The sequence below is a fragment of the Ornithorhynchus anatinus genome, chromosome X5 (genome assembly GCF_004115215.2).
Source record: "Ornithorhynchus anatinus isolate Pmale09 chromosome X5, mOrnAna1.pri.v4, whole genome shotgun sequence".
Lineage (NCBI taxonomy): Eukaryota > Metazoa > Chordata > Mammalia > Monotremata > Ornithorhynchidae > Ornithorhynchus > Ornithorhynchus anatinus.
Genome location: NC_041753.1, coordinates 23,187,942 through 23,206,771, shown reverse-complemented (window position 1 = coordinate 23,206,771; position 18,830 = coordinate 23,187,942). Strand labels below are relative to the sequence as shown.

The 18,830-nt window shown below is 50.1% G+C and overlaps 1 protein-coding gene across 2 annotated transcripts; it reads right to left on the bottom strand.

The window, feature by feature from the left end:
* Positions 1 to 340: 340 nt before the first annotated feature.
* On the bottom strand, positions 341 to 17,527 carry LOC114808010 (butyrophilin-like protein 3). Of its 2 annotated transcripts, XM_029055207.2 has the most exons (9): positions 17,432 to 17,527; positions 13,177 to 13,294; positions 10,157 to 10,504; positions 8,546 to 8,824; positions 7,203 to 7,304; positions 3,751 to 3,771; positions 3,183 to 3,199; positions 3,033 to 3,059; positions 341 to 2,114 (listed from the first exon to the last, which is right to left on the bottom strand). In XM_029055207.2, exons 2-9 carry the CDS (start codon positions 13,283 to 13,285, stop codon positions 2,040 to 2,042), a joined length of 978 nt encoding a protein of 325 aa, XP_028911040.1. In that variant the 5' UTR covers positions 13,286 to 13,294; positions 17,432 to 17,527; the 3' UTR covers positions 341 to 2,039. The 2 variants fall into 2 exon arrangements, with proteins under 2 accessions (XP_028911040.1, XP_028911038.2); XM_029055205.2 differs by lacking the exon at positions 17,432 to 17,527 and having other exon boundaries at positions 13,177 to 13,352.
* Positions 17,528 to 18,830: the final 1,303 nt, after the last annotated feature.

The following is an 18,830-nucleotide window of genomic DNA, read 5'->3' as shown; positions in this document are numbered from 1 at the left end:
CAGCAGCCTGCTGAGCTGTCCTGGGGCCCGGGAGGCCTGATTCCCAGCTCTGTTTGTCTATAGAGAGCAGCCCTGCCCAGGCGACCATCTTTCTCCTCCCTGACAGACCGGCTAGAGTCACCACCTCTCCATCACCACACCAATAAGTGTGCTATTTGTCAAGGGCTTACTGTGTACCAAGCATTGTACCAAGAGCTGGGGTAGGCCCAAGATGATTAGGTCCCACATGTGGCTCACAGTCCAAGTAGGAGGAAGAACGGGTATTCAATCCCCATTTTGTAGACGAGGGAACTGAGGAACAAAGATGTTAAGTGACTTGCCCAAGGTCACACAGCAAGTAATTTGTGGAGTCGGGATTAGAACTCAGGTCTTCTGAAAGTGTTTTTATTTTTAAAAAGAATCCATATTTTAAGGGAAGGCACTGGGCAGAGTAGGGGATTTGGGGGAAGTTGTTACTGCTCAGGGGGCTGATATCAACAAGGATGAGTCAGTAAGAGCCAGCTCGAGTCAGTAGCACCCAGATCTCTCACAGAATAGATAACCACCTGGTGAATTAGGCCCATAACCAAATAGGCTTTCTCCCCACGAGCAATCAGATAGAGGTCCCAGCTTGGCCTCACATGCTTCGGCCTCACAAACCTTCACATCGCGAATGCCATAGCCAGTGACCCATGACACCCTTCACTGCCACCAACTCCTTATCCCAGGTCCCTTTCCTCTCCCTACATTTCATGGTTGCCATGACAGTGGCCACAGGAGTAGTGAGTCAAGGTTTGGTGATGCAAGTAACAGTTTGCTTCCTCTTGACATGTGCCTAAAGTGCTACCAAAGTTCACAGCAGAGAATCAGCAGTGACTGTAGTGGCCAAAAATATCGTTGGTGTTGCCCCCCAACACTTCTTCCTGAAGCCTGGGAAGCCATGGGACCCGCTGCTGCCGAGGCTGGGCTAGATGCAGGGAAGCACTGGCTTGATTTCCTGAGGGGCTGGGGTCTGGGGACCTTGTGTGGGTGAAGTGGAGGACTAAGAATTTCCATCCCACCCCATGTCCCACTTAATCCAGGTCACCAAATTTTGAGAGTTGAAACTGAAGCAAGGCTTTATTCTACAATCTGTTTGGAGATTCCATAATTCCTGGTGCTGTTGAAGCCACTATATAATACCAATTGTCTGGTCTTGGTACAGTGCTCCGCACAGAGGATGTGCTCAATAAATATCATTGATAGATTGTTTGTAACCCAGGAGTAAAACTGAGCAGTTTGTGTACCACAAATCAAGAAATGGGAATGGATTCACTATCCAAGGAGGGGACTGAGCTTCGGGCAAACCCTCCTTAACTCAGGAACTGGCCTAGGAGAGGCAGGGTAGACCAGGTAGCTGAACTCCAGGGGCTTCCCTGGCCTATCAGGGGTTCGGAATCTAAGAGACAACGGGGTGTCTCAGGGTGCAGCAGGCTTTAGTCTGGTGAATGTCATTGCAGGGGCTGAAATTAGCTGTTTGGAATGGATCCTGGGAATGAGCATGGGGAACGGTGAAGGGAGCCTACAAGGATCCCTGGGGTCTGGGCCTGGTGGCATGAAGATGGAAACAGAGTTTGCTGTGCAGATGCCAGAGGGGAATAGATGGTTCTTCACTATCTTGGGATGGAGGCCTGAAATATTACCGGCAGGGCTTCTAAAAAAGAGGCTGTGGGTGAACATGTAGATGTGAGCTCCATCTGTCACACTGAAGAAAGAGATCTGCCTCTCCTCATAGTCCAGGAAAATTCCCACCTGCCAGGGCTTCGCCTGGGCAGTAGGGCCTCACACTGGGGACTGAACGTGAAATACTCACACATGTTCCACAGTGCCAGTACCCAGCACCTGGACCAGAGGGAAAACTTAGCCTCCACTTCATTCCTGACAGTGTCCTGACACATTCCCAGATACCACCTTGACTTCTCCCCAACATCCATCTCCCAGAAATATCTCCCGGAGGAAAAGCTCTGAAGCACAGGGAGCAGAATTTCTTCTCGCTGCAGGACACATCCTGCTCTGTGTTCTCACAGGGCACACTTCTCCGAACATGAGACATGCGGAGTTTGGGATGAGCTGTTTCTTCTTCCAGAGTCACTCCCCTGAAGAGGTTGGCAGTAAGGAGAGAAAGAGAAAAGGAGAGAGTATAGGGGTAGAGGTTCCTGAATTCTATCCAGGGTTTGGTGCCAAGGATGGGCAGCTTGAGATAGAACTAATTATCCCCACACTGACCCACCCAGCCTCCCTTCTTCACCGTAGATACTCAAACTCGGAGAATGGGGCCTATTTCTTCTCCTGGAAAAAGTCTTTCAGCCCAGTTCTGGCTCTGAGCGGAGGAGAATGAGGGTGGGAGAGTCCAAGTTCTAGTAAACCGTGAATGTCTCCCCCAGATTCAGGCCCAAGCATAGATATGACTATGTGACTCCAAAGGAGCCTGGCCAGGGCTGGGGGTGGGGTTGACCATGGAGTCGGACTCAGGCTGCCTGCACTGACCCTGCTGGGCTGCTGAGGGGTGACAGGAGAACCCCAGGCTTGGGGTTCCCTCCCCATGATCTTATTGCCTTCATTGTGAGACAGCACCCTTCCTCAATGGCTCTGCAGCCTGGTCAGGTGGATCAGGAAAGGAGGTTAGACCTGGTCCAGCAGGCCTGTAGTGCCCTCAGCCCCTCCCCTGCCCAGGCCACTGCCCAGTTGGGTCTAAATCAGTCTGTCTCTGATGGATGTTCTACGGCTCCACCCCTCCTCCTCTGGCTTGGGTTTCCTCCACCCCCTCCCCCAGGACCCACGCCCAGAGGGTTAGGGTCAGCACAGGGAGAGCCATCCCTTCTGTCTGAGCCAGACCTGCCCCAGGTCCTCAGGTCCACAGTCCTTCTAGACCTCATCCCTCCCCGTGATCCGAATGTAACTGCCAGGGAGGGACCAGGGAGGGGCTGAGGGGGCCAGAGCTGGGATGGAGGGAGTGGGGAGCTCCTAGGGTGTGTGGGGTACCATCCCAGAGAGAAACCCTCTGGGCCACTGACCTGTGTGTCTGCAGGCCTCTCTCCACTCTGAAAGCAAACACAGAGTGGGGGGGTAAGGGGATGTGCCAGGACAGAGGGCTGGGTCAGGGGAAGAACAGACACAGGGATGGGGGGGGTGGATAAGGGAGGTAGAACAACTTCTTCATTTACCTGCATCTCCATGTTTTCTGAAACCAACAAAACACAGAGATGAGATTTAACCTGGGAACAGGGACACAGAAGGTGAAGCTTCTGCTCAAAGATTGGGAGGCAACAGGCACTTAAGGTCAGTCTGAAGTTTCCATAAAACACAGACAGAAAGTAGCTCGGAGACCTTAGACGATGTCTCGGCTGCAGGACCCTGCAGGACCCTGAGCCTCAGCCCCTCGGCATCCCCCTTTGTCCCAGTTCCCAGTACCAGCCCCTCAACCTCCGCTGCCCCTGATAACACCCCTATGAGGAAGATAAGCAGAGGTGCCCTTAGTATTCCCTCCAACCATCCCACTTCCAAAGAAGCTGATGCTTCTACATGTCCTTGTTTCTGGCTCTCCATGTCACTGCATCTTGTGCCCATGAACGTGTGGGGGTTTTGTGTGTGTGTATGTGTGTGTTTGTGTGTGTGTGTATCTAAGACATCAGTCACTGGTGACTCTGATGTCACTTGTGGTCTATTTCCCTCTCAACCAGGCAGACCCCCGAGTTAAGTCAGTAAATGCTCAAGAGGGAGCCGGACACTTACCCAGTTTTGCCAGGAGCTTTCCTAAAAAACAAACAGGAAAACCCATTAATAACTGAGGTGTCTGCAAGGTGATTGGCTCAACTGTGAAATGAAGTACCCCAGGGACACCTGGATGTGTGAGTTTGTGTCTGCTACTGTAGCCCCCTCCACACCAGACCAACGGACAAACTACCAGGTGAAATAATGGAACCCCTGCTGCCCTCTTCCTGCATCACCCAGGGACCTCATTCTCATCATGCACTGTGCCTGCCGGGCCATGGGAGGTTTAAGCAGCAGCAGTAGCATGACCTCTTCAGATTTTAGGACTTTGGGAAGCTTTGGATGTGACTGGACTCTGCATGACACGGGAAGCTGCACCTTGAGGTCCCCATTGATTGTTGGACTCTGAATTTGGTCTTTTATGATGTTTTAAAATTCCTTTTATTTCATCTTTCCTAGTGTGTCCACTTTATTCTAGGCCCTGGAGGGCGTAGGATTGCATCTAATTCTCACTAATTATGGCATTTGTTAAGTGCTTACTATATGTCAAGTACTGTTCTAAGCACTGAGGAAGATACCAGTTAATCAGGTGAGACACAGTCTCTGTCTCACATGGGGCTCACAATCTAAGTAGGAGGGAAGGTACTGAAACCCCATTTTAGGGAATGGGGACTCAGCAGGGCCAAGCTGTCAATGAGAGAAGGCTGCAGAGGGAACAGCAGGGAATGGTGGGATGGACAACAAAAAATCCCTCGATTGGCAGAGGAGATGGTAATGGAACATGGAGTCTAAGCCCCAGAGAGGGTCTGCTCAGGACCCCCAGGAGAGAGAGAGCCTTGTCCTGCACAGCTCCCACTGCTCTTCAGCACTAGTGATAGCATCTGTATGGCAAACTCGTGTCCCATCTTTGTGCCACCTGGCTCAGGTCCTGGGATCATTGTACCTCCCTCCACCTCTCCCGCTGCTCGTCCTAATCTAATCCTAATCCCATCTTCATCCTCCTTGATCTCTCAACTGCCCTCGAACTCTGCGGACCACCCCTTTCTCCTGGAAACATTGTATAGCCTTTGCTTCTCCGTTACCATCCTCTCCTGGTTCTCCTTCGCTCTGGCCTCTCCTCGTTTTCTTTCACAGGTTCCTCCTCTCCCTTTCACTCTCCAAATGTGTGTATTCCTCAGCGTTCAGTTCTGTGTCCCCTTCTCTTCTCTATCTACATCCAATCCCTTGTAGAACTCATTCACTCCCATGGCTTCAACTATCATCTCTCTGTGGATGATTCCCAACTCTACATCTCCAGCCTGGATCTCTCTCCTTCTCCGCAGTCTCACATTTCCACCTACCTTCAGGACATCTCTATTTGGATGTCCCACTGACACCTCAAATTTAACATGTTCAAAACAGAATTCCTCATCTTCCCACCCAAAATCTGTCATCTCCCTGACTTTCCCATCACTGTAACCAACACCACCAGCAACTGCTAGGAACCTTGGCATTATCTTCCACTGATCTCTCTCATTCCACCCACATAGTCAATCTGTCATCAAAATCCTGTCGATTCTACCTTCACAACACTGCTCAAATCCTCCCTTTCCTCTCCAGCCAAAGTGCTACTACACTGATCCAAACACTTATCCAAACAAGGATCCACCTTAACTACTGCATCAGCCCCCTCATCTACCTCCTGTCTCCTGTCTCTTCCCACTCCAGTCCATATGTCACTCTGCTGCTACTGCACACGGTAAGTTCTCAATAAATACAATTGAATGAATCAATGCCCAGATCATTTTTCTAAATAAAGTTTAGTCCACATTTCCCCACTCCTCAAGAACCTCCTGGAGTTGTCCAACCAACTCATCATCAGATTGAAACTCCTTACCATTGTATTTTAAAAGCTCAGTCACCTTGGCACTTCTTATCTTACTTCACTTCTTTCTTACAACAGCCCACCATATTCACTGTGCTCTTAATGCCTACCTACTCACTATACCTCAATCTTGGCTATTTTTCTGCCACCCTCTGACCCACTTCCTCTTCCCTCTGGCCTGGCACTTCCTCCCCCTTCATATCTGACATTTGATCAGTTTCCCCACCTTGAAAATCTTACTAAAATCCCATGTCCTCCAAGAGGCCTTCACCAACTAAGCCCTCATTTCCCCTACTCCCTCTCTCTTCTGCTTTGCCCTTGCATTTAGATTGGTAATACAACTACTACTAATAATGATATTAAGCACTTACTATGTGTCAAGCACTGTTCTGAGTGCTGGTGTAGATACAAGTCAATCAGATTAGTCACAGTCCCTGTCCCACATGGGACTGTCCAAGTAGGAGGGAGAACAGGTACAGAATCTCCATTTTACAGATGAGGAAACTGAGGCCCAGAGAAGTGAAGTGACTTCTCCAAGATCATATAGTAGGCATATGGAGAAGCTGAGATTAGAATCTGATACTCTGACTCCCGGGGCCATGTTCTTCCCACTAGGCCATGCTGTTTTACACTCTGCTGATGATATTAATACAACTACTAATATTATTACTTCTACCATTCATAAATTCATTCAATAGTATTTATTGAGCGCTTACTATGTGGAGAGCACTGTTACTACTATTGTTGAAGAGCCAAATTCCTGGGGGTCCAGAGTCCTTGTCAAATTCCCACCTGAGTATTCTTTTCCAGTGCATCCAGCCAGTACTTGATAAATACCATTACTATTGAAACTCTGGTGTTAAGCACTTGTTATGTGTGTTAGTAAGTACAGTACACACCTCTCCTAAGCACCGGGAAAAAAAGCAAGATAATCAGATCAGTTACAGTACCTGTTCCATCTCAGGTTCACAGGCTAATGGGGAGGGAGAATAGGTATTGAATCCCCATTTTATGCACGAGAACACTGAAGCACAGAGAAGTTAAGTAATTTGCCCAAGTTTTTCACACAGGCAACGGGAGGAATCAGGATTAGAACCCAGGTTCTCTGTCTTTCAGGCGCTTGTTCTTTCCCTTAGGCCACACTGCTTCCCATAATAGAAGACTCTGTTGCCCTGGTGGATTGGGTGTGCAGGAGCCTAGGGACAGGCTGAAGATGGTCTCTGAGAATAGGGATTTGGATACTGGGGGGAGGAGAAGAGAGGTGGCTGGAGGGGGCAGGAGAAGGGCAGACAGAAGTGAGGTGGGGCCAAGGATGTTGTTTTCTTTGGGTCCATCCCAGGTAGCACAAACCTGCAATCACTGTTAGTGCCAGTCACCAAATCCACTGGTTCATCCCAATAGCCAGCCTGGCTGCAGCCAGTGGCAGGCACAGTTGGGGTGAGAGGGCAAGGGCCATCTGGACCCAGATTGGGCTATGCTGAAATGGCAGGCACTGGGCCACCGGCTCTATGACTGACTCTGAATCTCCTGTCCAACTGCTGCGAGATCACACTAGGCATCTCCGAGACGCAATGGTGCAGGCTGGTTTGGCATTGGCACTGATTCTTACCTCTGTTTTTGAAGAGAAGAAGCACCAGAACCACGGCACAAATGAAACAGGCCAGCACTGTGATGAACGCTCCCAGCCAGGAAGAGGGCTGGAAAAACTCATCTGCAAACAGCAAAGAAATGCCTCATAAAACAGTGCTTGACGCATAGTAAGCACTTAAATACCATAATACTAAGCTATTGTCTGGAAAAACACTTGCTGCTGGCAGATAGGGGAGACAAGGAGGATCCAGGGAAGGCGGTCAGATGGGAGATACTAAGAGGATCCAGGGAAGAGGGTTGGACATTGAAGATGAGGAGGATCCAGGGAAGAAGCTTGGATGGGGGAGATGAGGAGGATCCAGAGATGAGGGTTGGATGGGGAACATAAGGATGATCCAATCAATCAATCAATTAATAATATTTATTGAGCCCTTATCCTTTGCAAAGCACTGTACTAAGCACTGAGGAGAGTAAAATTCAACAGAGTTGGTAGATATGTTCCCTGCCGACAACGTGCTTATAGTCTAAAGCAGAAGATAGACATTAATGAAAGTAATTAAACTATGTACATACATATTGAGGGTGGGGTCAATGCCAAGAGCCCAAAGGATACAGATCAAAGTGCAGGGAAGAGGGCAGAAGGGGAAGATGAGGAGGATCCAGGGAAGAGGGTCTGACAAGGGAGAGAAGGAGGATCCAGGGAAGAGGATTGGATTGAGGGAGACAAGAAAGACCCAGGGAAGAAGGCCAGATGGAAGAGATGAGAAGGCTCAAGGGAAGAGGGTCGGAAGGGGGAGACAGAGGATCCAGGGAAAAGGATCAGACAGGGTAGATGAGGAAGATCCAGGGAAAAGGGTCAGATGGGAGAGTTGGGGAAGATCCAGAGAAGAGAGTCAGACAGAGGGACATGAGGAGGATCCAGGGAAGAGGGTCGGATGGGCATCACACGTGTGGACCGGCTGCATCTTCAGCATACCGCAGCACAGCTGCTGCTGTACAAACTGCAACAATGTCCAATCTCCACACTGCAGTTGTGGGCTCCTTCTTTCCAGCCCGGGGCAATTTCCCACCCCCAGCCCAGCACCAGGGGCATGGGGACAATGAACCCAAGAATCTTCAGGCTGCAAGAGACGATGAGAGGTCATCTCAACCATCCTCCTACCTCTAACCAGGATCCCATCTGCCTCATTCCAGATGGGTGAGATTCTCTCCTGGATCCACAGTCTCCAGAGAAGGTGATTCCTTCACCTCTCTCCTTCACTAATTCACTTGCCTTAAAAGTCTCACTGTCAGGAAATTCCTCATGGGTCTAACCCAAATCCCTCTGGCTGCGACCCAAACCCAATCCCCTCAACCACTGACCTGCAATCTCCACTATCGATTTCTTCTCCTGGCCAAGGAGGTGGTTCTGGATGGAACAGGAAATGTTCCCTTTGGGTTTTTCTCGGAGCAGAAGAGATGTTTCTGTGTAGAACAGGCCACTGGAGTCTTCCAAGACTGTAGGCTCAGGTGCAGACAGTCTTAGGGTGAAATCTCCCCACTGCACACTGGGTTTGGGGTACCAGCCCCTTGATCTACACATCACCCAGATCCCCCATATTCTGGAGTACTGGACAGAGATGAGAGGGGCTGAGCCTAGAGCTGGAGAGGAAGAGAAACCAGGAAAGGTCAAAGATCTGGTGTCAGTTTGGGATCCACTTTTGACTCTCAACTCACTGTGGTCATTATTGCATCCACTCCCCAGTCAATCAATAGTATTTACTCAACCAAGTGAGCACTTACTGTGTGCAGAGCACCATACTAAGCACTTGGGAAAGTACACTATAACAATATAACAGGCACAATCCCTGCCTTGAACGTCTACTGTCTGCAGAGCACTGTTCTAAGCACTTGGGAGAGTACAACACAATGGAGTAGGTAGACACTTTCCCTGACCACAAGAAACTCACAGTTGAGATGGGGAGGCAGAAAAAAAAAGGAATGAATAAATTACAGACATTTGCGTAAGTTACTGTAGAGCTCCTCCAGGGCCACAGCTGGCAGGTTTGGGAGACCTGTTGTCTACCAGTGGCCTCTGGGAAGTCGTGGGGGTGGGGCAGACAGGAGAGTTAAGAGAGAGGAGTCCTGGGACTCTCTGGACCTTCTATAACCAACACCCAAGCCTAGCAGAACCCAAGGTGTGGACGAGTGTCCTCAGCTACTGTAGGGACCCCAATAAGAATCATAATAATAATTGTGGTCTTTGTTAAGGACTATGTGCCAAGTACTGTACTAAATACCATGGTAGATGCAAGATTATCATGTCCGGACACAGTCCCTGCCCCACATGGGACTCACAGCCTAAGAGGGAGGGAGAAGGGGTATTTTATCCCCATTAATGGGTGAGGTATCTGAGGCACAGAGAAGTAAAGCAACTTGCCCAAGGTCGCACAGCAAGAAAGAGGCAGAGGTGGGATTAGAACCCAGATCCCCTGAAAGAGTCTCGTTCTGGGGGCCGAACTCAGGCAGGATCAATGATCCTTGTTTGACCATGCCTCCCCTCCACCCCCACACTCTCAACAACTTCTAGGCTCTGCTGACACACTCTGCTCCACATAGATGAGGAACAGATCAGTTAGGGATTGAGTCAAATGCCTCTAGGGTGGGTGCTCGGTGTCGGCCCCCGCATGTCCAACTGGATAGCTCCCTGACCGCTGGGCTGCCTCAAATAGTCTGATGCTCTTATCTTCCACCACCTCATGGGTCCAACCGAGTGTCTGGATTCCCCTTGCCCTCATGGACACTGGCTCCCAGCCCAACACCAAGAACAACCCTGATCTTCCTCCACTTCACACGGCTTCAGATCCCTTCACAAGTCACCTCTTTCTACAAGTTTTTCTCAACTAGGACAAGGCCCTGCCCCTCCCGATTCTACACCACCTGGGAATCAAGGCAGAGGAGTGGAGGCCTGAGGTCATAGAATAGGAGACTGACCTGCGACCTGCAGCACCCACGTGGTTTCTGAATAGTAAATTTCAGAGTGGAATCCACAACTGTACAATCCTGAGTCGGAGGGGGTGACTCTCTCCAGTCTCAATGCCACTCTCCCCTCAGTGATGTTGTCTCTCACCAACTGCGTCCTCCCTCGGTATTCCTGCAGCTGCTCCTCATCTGGCTCTTCCCCGTGCTTGTACAGATGTACCACAGCACCCATCTGGTTCTTAAAAAACCTCACCTCCATGGACTCTGCATTTATCTTAGGGGAGAGGTAACAGAAGAACGTGGCATCTTCTCCCATCATGACCAGGACAGGCTGAACGGGTCCATTCACGTGGAACTGCCCTGGGGGATAACGGAGAAAGTGTCAGTCACCAAACAACAGACCAATTCACTGTCGCTCCACGGAGCCCTGGGACAGGAGCTGGGGGTGACAGATAAAAAAGACTGAACCCAGGAATGAGTCAATCAATAGTATTGAGTAAGCATTTACTCAGGGCAGAGCTTGTACTAAGGACTAATGAGAGCAAAATCACTAGTAGACATAATCCCTGCCCTTGTGGAGTTTATGATCTAGTGACAGAAACAAATAATAAAATCCATCACAGGTCGGGGAAGCAACAGTTTAAAGTCACCTTGACCCTCCCTACCTCTCCTCCCTTCTCTCTTTCTACTGCCCACCCCGCACGCTCAGCTCCTCTGCTGCCCACCTCCTCACCGTCCCTCGGTCTCGCCTATCCCGCCGTCAATCCCTGGGCCACGTCCTCCCGTGGTCCTGGAAAGCCCTCCCTCCTCACCTCCGCCAAACTAATTCTCTTCCCCTCTTCAAAACCCTACTTAAAACTCACCTCCTCCAAGAGGCCTTCCCAGACTGAGCTCCCCTTCTCCCTCTACTCCCTCTACCACCCCCCCTTCACCTCTCCGCAGCTAAACCCTCTTTTCCCCCCATTTCCCTCTGCTCCTCCCCCTCTCCCTTCCCATCCCCTCAGCACTGTACTCGTCTGCTCAACTGTATATATTTTCATTACCCTATTTATTTTGTTAATGAAATGTACATCGTCTTGATTCTATTTAGTTGCCATTGTTTTTACGAGATGTTCTTCCCCTTGACTCTATTTATTGCCACTGTTCTCATCTGCCTGTCTCCCCCGATTAGACTGTAAGCCCGTCAAATGACAGGGACTGTATCTGTTGCCGACTTGTTCATTCCAAGCGCTTAGTACAGTGCTCTGCACATAGTAAGCGCTCAATAAATACTACTGAATGAATGAATGAATGAAAGTATGGACATAAGTGCCCTGAGGGGTGGAGGAGGGGTGAGTATCCTGATCCTGAGGAGGCTCTCTGACCTCCTGACGATGCCGGTTGGAGTATTTCTACACGGCAATCCCTAGGGAAGACTTTTTCTTCACATATTTTTCATTACCTCAGCACAAATGACCCAGCTACCCTTCAGTCCTTCATCTTACACACCCTTTTAAGCTCTTTTATGCCTCCTCTAGCCCCATGGTGTCTCTAGTCTCTCTGCAAGCCCTGCATTCTCTCCCCACCCCTCAGTGTTGTACCCTGTCTCATTTTGGCCAGCCCTGCTCCTTCAGAGCCATGTAGTTTCTTGGTGTCCCACCATGCCTGGACCCCGAATAATAACAATAAGAATGATAATGATAATAACAATACTAGTGTTTCAGTGTTTACTGTGTGCTGAGTACTTCAGTATATGCAATGTCATCTTCATCGTTATGACCATTATTATTTTTATTGTTAATAAGTGGGCTCCCCATAGTGCTCACACTCCTGCAAGGCTGCAGGGATGAGATCAGCTCTCCCTGTGTTGCCCCTGGGCCTCAGGAGTGCAACCACAACAGCCAGGCAACCAGACACACAGGCCAGAGAGACACGGGACATTAAAGGTCCATGAAAGCACAAACATGCCTAGATAGGGACCTTCTGGGCTGAGCAAGGACAAAACAAAAAAAAAAATCAGGGCACTTTCAAGATTAAATTCAAAGGTAATTTTCTCCAGTTTTGCAATAGTTGATGTTTTCAAAACAGTGAAGTAGTTTATGATGCATTGTCCATAAATGTTTTCAATTAAAGTTGATTGAACAGTTTTAAAGTTCATTTTGGGAAAAGTTCCATTTTTAATAAAACACTATAAAAAGGGACTATATTTGTGCACTATATTTGTGCCTGAGGGCAAATTGCAGAACCATGGAAATATCATGGACATGATTCTATGGTCATGTTTCAGAGGGTCCTGCCCAGCAGCAGGGGGGTGGACTAGATGACCTCTCGATAACTTTCCCATATCTAGCAGTCTGTGATGGCCCCTCAGAGGGCAATGAGGCTGTTGCACCACTCTCTCCTCCACCCCGGGGTCTCCCTAGGAGTCCAGCCTCCTGGGGCCTCTCCTCAGACAGTACAGGCCACGGGACCTGCAGAAGAGCCTCCCTGCTCCCATAGTCTCCTCTCTGGGAGAAACAAGATGGTTTGTCTTGGATGGGGGTGGGGAATGGCTGAGAGGGAATCCAGTCCAAGCCTGGATGCTGTATTTCCATTTCTTGTAGAGGAATCTCTCCCCTGGCTCTGATCCTCGCAGCTCTGGTGATCCCCATCTTGGGCCTAGGAATAACTTCTGGCTGTCCCCAGACTGGGCCTGAAGAAGCATAGCCTAATAACTCCAGCGGTCCTGGGGGTCAGGGGACCTAGGTTCTAATTGTACCTCTGCCATCTGCCTGCTGTGGGACCATCCTCAAGTCTCTCAGGTTCTTGTACCTCAGTTTTCTCATCTGTAAAGTAGGGAATTGATACCTGTTCTCCCTCCTACTTAGACTGTGAGCCCCATGTTGGACAGGGACTGCTTCTGACCTGATTATCTTGTACCTCCCTCAACAATCAGCACAGTGCTTGGAGCATAGTAAGTGCTTAACAAATACCACAGTTATTTCTAGTAATATGTACTGCGGGGAGAGAGGACGGGAGCAGGACAACGGCCGGTAGGAGGCAGAGAAGGATACCTGTGCTGAACTGGCAGTGTTGCAGGAGGAGGAGGAGGAGGAGGAGGAGAGCAGGCCCAGGGAAGTGTCTGACTGGCCCCAGGGAGACTTCCACGCCATCCATCTTCATGATCTTCAGCTGTGGGGGGCACAGGAAACAGCACTCACAACCTGGAGCTCTCAGGGGGAACCCCACTCCCAAGTGGCTGGAATGTAAATGAAGCAGCATAGTGTAGTGAATAGAGCACAGGCCTGGAAGTCAGAAGGTAATTCATTCATTCAATAGTACTTATTGAGTGCTTACTATGTGCAGAGCACTGTACTAAGCGCTTGGAATGTACAATTCAGCAACAGATAGGGACAATCCCTGCCCATTAACGGGCTTACAGTCTAATCGGGGGAGACAGATGGACAAAAACAAGACAACTTAATCACGATCAATAGAATCAAGGGGATGTTCACCTCATTAACAAAATAAATAGGGTAATAAAAATATATACAAATGAGCACAGTGCTGAGGGGAGGGGAAGGGAGAGGGGGAGGAGCAGAGGGAAAGGGGGGAAAGGGGGCTTAGCTGAGGTGAGGTGAAGGGGGAGCAGAGAGAGAGCAGAGGGAGCAGAGGGAAAAAAGGAAGCTCAGTGTGGGAAGGCCTCTTGGAGGAGGTGAGCTCTCAGTAGGGCTTTGAAGAGGGGAAGAGAGTTTGGTGAAATACAATACCAAAAATAGCATAATAATATTAATAACAATAACAATGGTATTCGTTAAGCACTTACTATGTGCCAGGCACTATACTAAGCACTGGAGATGCGTGGCTCAGTGGAAAGAGCACGGGCTTTGGAGTCAGGGCTCATGAGTTCGAATCCCAGCTCTGCCACTTGTCAGCTGTGTGACTGTGGGCGAGTCACTTAACTTCTCTGTGCCTCAGTTCCCTCATCTGTAAAATGGGGATTAAGATTGTGAGCCCCACGTGGGACAACCTGATTCCCCTGTGTCTACCCCAGCGCTTAGAACAGTGCTCTGCACATAGTAAGCGCTTAACAAATACCAACATTAAATACCAGCACTGGAGTAGATACAAGATAATTGGGTTGGACCCAACCCTGTCTTGCATGGGACTCACAGTCTTAATCCCCATTTTACAGATGGGGTAACTGAGAAACAGAGAAGTTAAGTGACTTGCCAGGGTCACCCAGCAGACATGTGATGGAGCTAGGACTAGAACCCAGATCCTCTGATTTCAAGCCCATGCTCTTTCCATTAGGCCATGCTGCTTCTCCAAACAGAAAATGAAAATGAATATCTGATTTTCCACCACAGGCCCGGGGCACTCCAGAGCAGTGGACAGAGTGCTGAGTTGGGAGCAGCTCGGGTCCACTAACCCAAACATCAGACCTGGAGTGTAGCAGTGGAACGTGTCGGGCCGGGCCGGACCTGGGTTCCTTGGCAGCTTGTTGCTGGCAAGACCAGGGCCTTGGCCACTGGGAACTCAATCAATCAGTGGTATTTACTGAGCTTGTATTGCGTGCAGAGCACTGTAGGCTGGGGAAAATATAACTCAGTTGGTAGATACGTTCCCTGCCCACAAGGAGCTTACAGTATGGAGACATTAAAATAAAAACATTGTGGATATGTACATAAGTGCTGTGGGACTAAGGGTGGGGTGAATTAAGGGTGCAAATCCAGTGAGCTAGGAAAAGAGAGAGACAGAGTTTGGGATGGGGGAAAAGGGTAAGAATCTAGTGGGGTGGAGGGGGAAGATCCCCTGCCAGCTCAGAGGCCGTCCCTCTCCTCCAGCGATTCCCCCGGGGAACCGCTCCAGTATGGCTGGGCAGGGAGGACAATTGCTCTGGGGGTAGTTCAGTGCTCAAGGTCCATGATGGAAGTAATGGGTAACCAGGGTCAGGCTGAGGCTCCCCCATGCTATGCTACAGCTGATAGTTTTCTGCACTTTCTCAGGAAGAAAGTGGGGTTCAAGGACCCTTCTGGAGTCCTTTGGGGAAAATCAGAGAACACAGTGGGGACTCAAGTTGAGCTCCATCAGGCCAGAGGACGGCTACAAGAATCCTGCCAGGAGACAGGGCGGTGTGTCTGGCCTAAACCATCACCCCTGCCCTGCTCCCTCCCTTAACTTCTATCTTTAACCACTCAGTCTCCAATGGCTCCTTCCCCTCTGCCTTCAAACATTCCCATGTCTCCCCCATCCTAAAAAAACCCTCTCTCAACCCCATTTCTCCTTCCAGTTATCGCCCTATCTCCCTACTACCCTTCCTTTCCAAAATCCTAGAACGAGTGGTCTACACTCACTGCTTAGAATTCCTTAACTCCCATTCCCTCCTGGACCCCCTCCAATCTGGCTTCCGTCCCCTCCAATCTACCGAGACTGCTCTCTCTAAGGTCACCCACGACCTCCTTCTTGCCAAATCCAATGTCTCCTACTCCATTCTAATCCTCCTTGACCTCTCAGCTGCCTTTGACACTATCGACCAAACCCTCCTCCTCCACACCTTATCTAACCTTGGCTTCTTGGACTCCGTCCTCTCCTGGTTCTCCTTTTATCTCTCTGGCCGGTCATTCTCGGTCTCATTCGCAGGCGCCTCCTCCCCCTCCCCTCCTTTAACTGTTGGAGTTCCTCAGGGGTCAGTTCTTGGCCCTCTTCTATTCTCCATTTACACTCACTCCCTCGGTGAACTCATCCGCTCTCACGGCTTTGACTACCATCTCTATGCAGATGACACGCAGATCTACATCTCCGCCCCTGTCCTCTCCCCCTCCCTTCAGGCTCGCATCTCCTCCTGCCTCCAGGACGTTTCCACCTGGATGTCTGCCCGCCACCTAAAACTCAACATGAGCAAGACTGAGCTCCTCATCTTCCCTCCCAAGCCCAGTCCTCTCCCAGATTTCCCTATCACCGTGGATGGTACGACCTTCCTTCCCATCTCTCAGGCCCGCAACCTCGGTGTCATCTTTGACTCATCTCTCTCGTTCACCCCACACATCCGATCCATTACCGAGACCTGCCGGTCTCACCTTTACAATATCGCCAAGATCCGTCCTTTCCTCTCCACCCAAACGGCTACCTTACTGCTACAGGCTCTCGTTATATCCCGGCTAGACTACTATGTCAGCTTTCTCTATGATCTCCCTTCCTCCTCTCTCGTCCCGCTCCAGTCTATTCTTCACTCCACTGCCCAGCTCATCTTCCTGCAGAAACGTTCTGGGCATGTCACTCCCCTTCTTAAACACCTCCAGTGGTTGCCTATCAACCTCCGCTCAAAACAAAAACTCCTCACTCTAGGCTTCAAGGCTCTCCATCACCTTGCCCCTTCCTACCTCTCCTCCCTTCTCTCTTTCTACCGCCCACCCCGCACGCTCTGCTCCTCTGCCGCCCACCTCCTCGCCATCCCTCGGTCTCTCCTATCCCACCGTCGACCCCCGGGCCACATCCTCCCGCGGTCCCGGAAAGCCCTCCCTCCTCACCTCCGTCAATCTAATTCTCTTCCCCTCTTCAAATCCCTACTTAAAGCTCACCTCCTCCAAGAGGCCTTCCCAGACTGAGCTCCCCCCTTTGTCCCTCTGCTCCCTCTACCCCCCCTTCACCTCTCCGCAGCTAAACCCTCTTCTCCTCCTTTCACTCTCCTCCTCCCCCCTCCCGCCCCACCCCCTCAGCACTGTACTCGTCCGCTCAACTGTATATATCTTCATCACCCTATTTATTTTGTTTATTTTGTTTAATGAGATGTACATCATCCTGATTCTATTTATTTGCCATTGTTTTTATGAGATGTTCTTCCCCTTGACTCTATTTATTGCCATTGTTCTTGTCTGCCTGTCTCCCCAGATTAGACTGTAAGCCCATCAAAGGGCAGGGACTGTCTCTATCTGTTGCCGACTTGTACATTCCAAGTGCTTAGTACAGTGTTCTGCACATAGTAAGCGCTCAATAAATACTATTGAATGAATGAATGAATGAACCGGGCAACTGCTGGTGGCCGGAGGGGGTCAGGCCGGTTGGTACACAGAGTGGAGCTCAAGGGACAGCGAAGGAGCCCTGCCTTGGAGTGTGAAATGCATCACTCTTAGCCCCTCGGACACTAAAGACCTCTTGTCCCCCGTCCCCTCCCCAAACCCTCCAACCTCTACCCTCCAGGGGCTAGAAATCTAAGAATAAGTTGGGGAGGAGGTTGGTGACAGACACAGTAGGAAAGGTGAAATAATAGGAATAAAAAAATAACATAAAAGACCAAGTTCAGTGTCCAACAGAGGGATCGATGGGTACCTGAGAGTGCAGCTTCCCATACTGTCAAAAGTTCAGTCACATACAAAGCTTCCCAACGTTCCAAAATGTAGAGGCCGTGCTGCTGTTGCTGCTGCTGCTGCTTCTAAAATCCCCTGCAGCCAGGCAGGCACAGGGCATAAGAGAAGCGAGGGCCTTGAGTAATGCAGGGGGAGGGCAAAAGAGGTTCTGGGTGGTTTCAGTCGGTGGTTTGCCCGATGGTTCCCTGGGGATTGGGCTGTATAGCAGTCACATGTGTACACACAAAGATGTCTCATTCATTCATTCATTCATTCATTCAATAGTATTTATTGAGCGCTTACTATGTGCAAAGCACTGTACTAAGTGGTTGGAATGTACAAATCGGTAACAGATAGAGACAGTCCCTGCCCTTTGACGGGCTTACAGTCTAATTGGGGGAGACAGACAGACAAGAACAATAGCAACAAATAGAATCAAGGGGAAGAACATCTCATTAAAACAATAGCAAATAAGTAGAATCAAGGTGATGTACATCTCATTAACAAAATAAATAGGGTAATGAAGTTATATACAGTTGAGCGGACGAGTACAGTGCTGAGGGGATGGGAAGGGAGAGGGGGAGGAGCAGAGGGAAAGGGGGGAGAAGGGGGTTTAGCTGCGGAGAGGCGAAGAGGTGGGGGGGGTAGGGGGAGCAGAGGGAAAAGGGGAGCTCAGTCTGGGAAGGCCTCTTGGAGGAGGTGAGCTTCATTTCACAGCTGAGCAAATACACCCCAGATACACCCAGCTCCACCACTTGTCTGCTGTGTGGCCTTGGGCAAATCACTTCACTTCTTTGTGCCTCAGTTATCTCAGTTACCTCGTCTGTAAAATGGGGATTGAGACTGGAGAGCCAGAAACAAGGACATGTAGAAACATCAGTTTCTTTGGAGGTGGGATGGTAAGAGGGGATGATAAGGGCAGTTCTGCTCATTTTCCTCAGCAGCGGTGTTAGCTGGGGCAGCGGAGGCTGAGGGGCTGGTGCTAGGAATTGGGATGTCGGGGGAGGCCAAGGGGCAGAGGCTCAGCGTCCTACAGCTGAGATGTTCTCTATGATCTCTGAGATAACTTCCAATTTTAAGTTTTTGTACAATTTCAAGAAGAACAGTCAGGGGCAGACTGAGTTAGGCCCCAGCGGGCAAAGACCTGGGCCAATGCAGGGGCTCCATAGGATGGCAGGGGAGGGGCTGAGGGCATGTCAGGCTCTCTTGATTAGGTCTGACCCCCTTTCCTGGTCAGCCTGACCAGGCTGCAGAGACGTCAGAGGAGGGTGCTGTCTCACGCTGGAGGCAATGGGATTGTGGGAAGGGAACCCCAAGCCTGGGGACCTCCTGTCTCTCTGGCACTGCCGCCTCCCGTCACCCCTCAGCAACAGCCCAGCCAG

Bases quoted from the DNA above. Each gene is read 5' to 3' on its own strand.
- LOC114808010 (XM_029055207.2), bottom strand. From the start codon at position 13,285: ATGAAGATGGATGGCGTGGAAGTCTCCCTGGGGCCAGTCAGACACTTC. The intron at 8,825-10,156 runs GTCAGTCTCCTA...CTTCCTCTCCAG, and splicing joins GTGGGTGCTGCAGGTCGCAG to CTCTAGGCTCAGCCCCTCTC. The intron at 3,772-7,202 runs GTAAGAATCAGT...TTTGTTTTTTAG, and splicing joins TCTTCTCTTCAAAAACAGAG to GAAAGCTCCTGGCAAAACTG.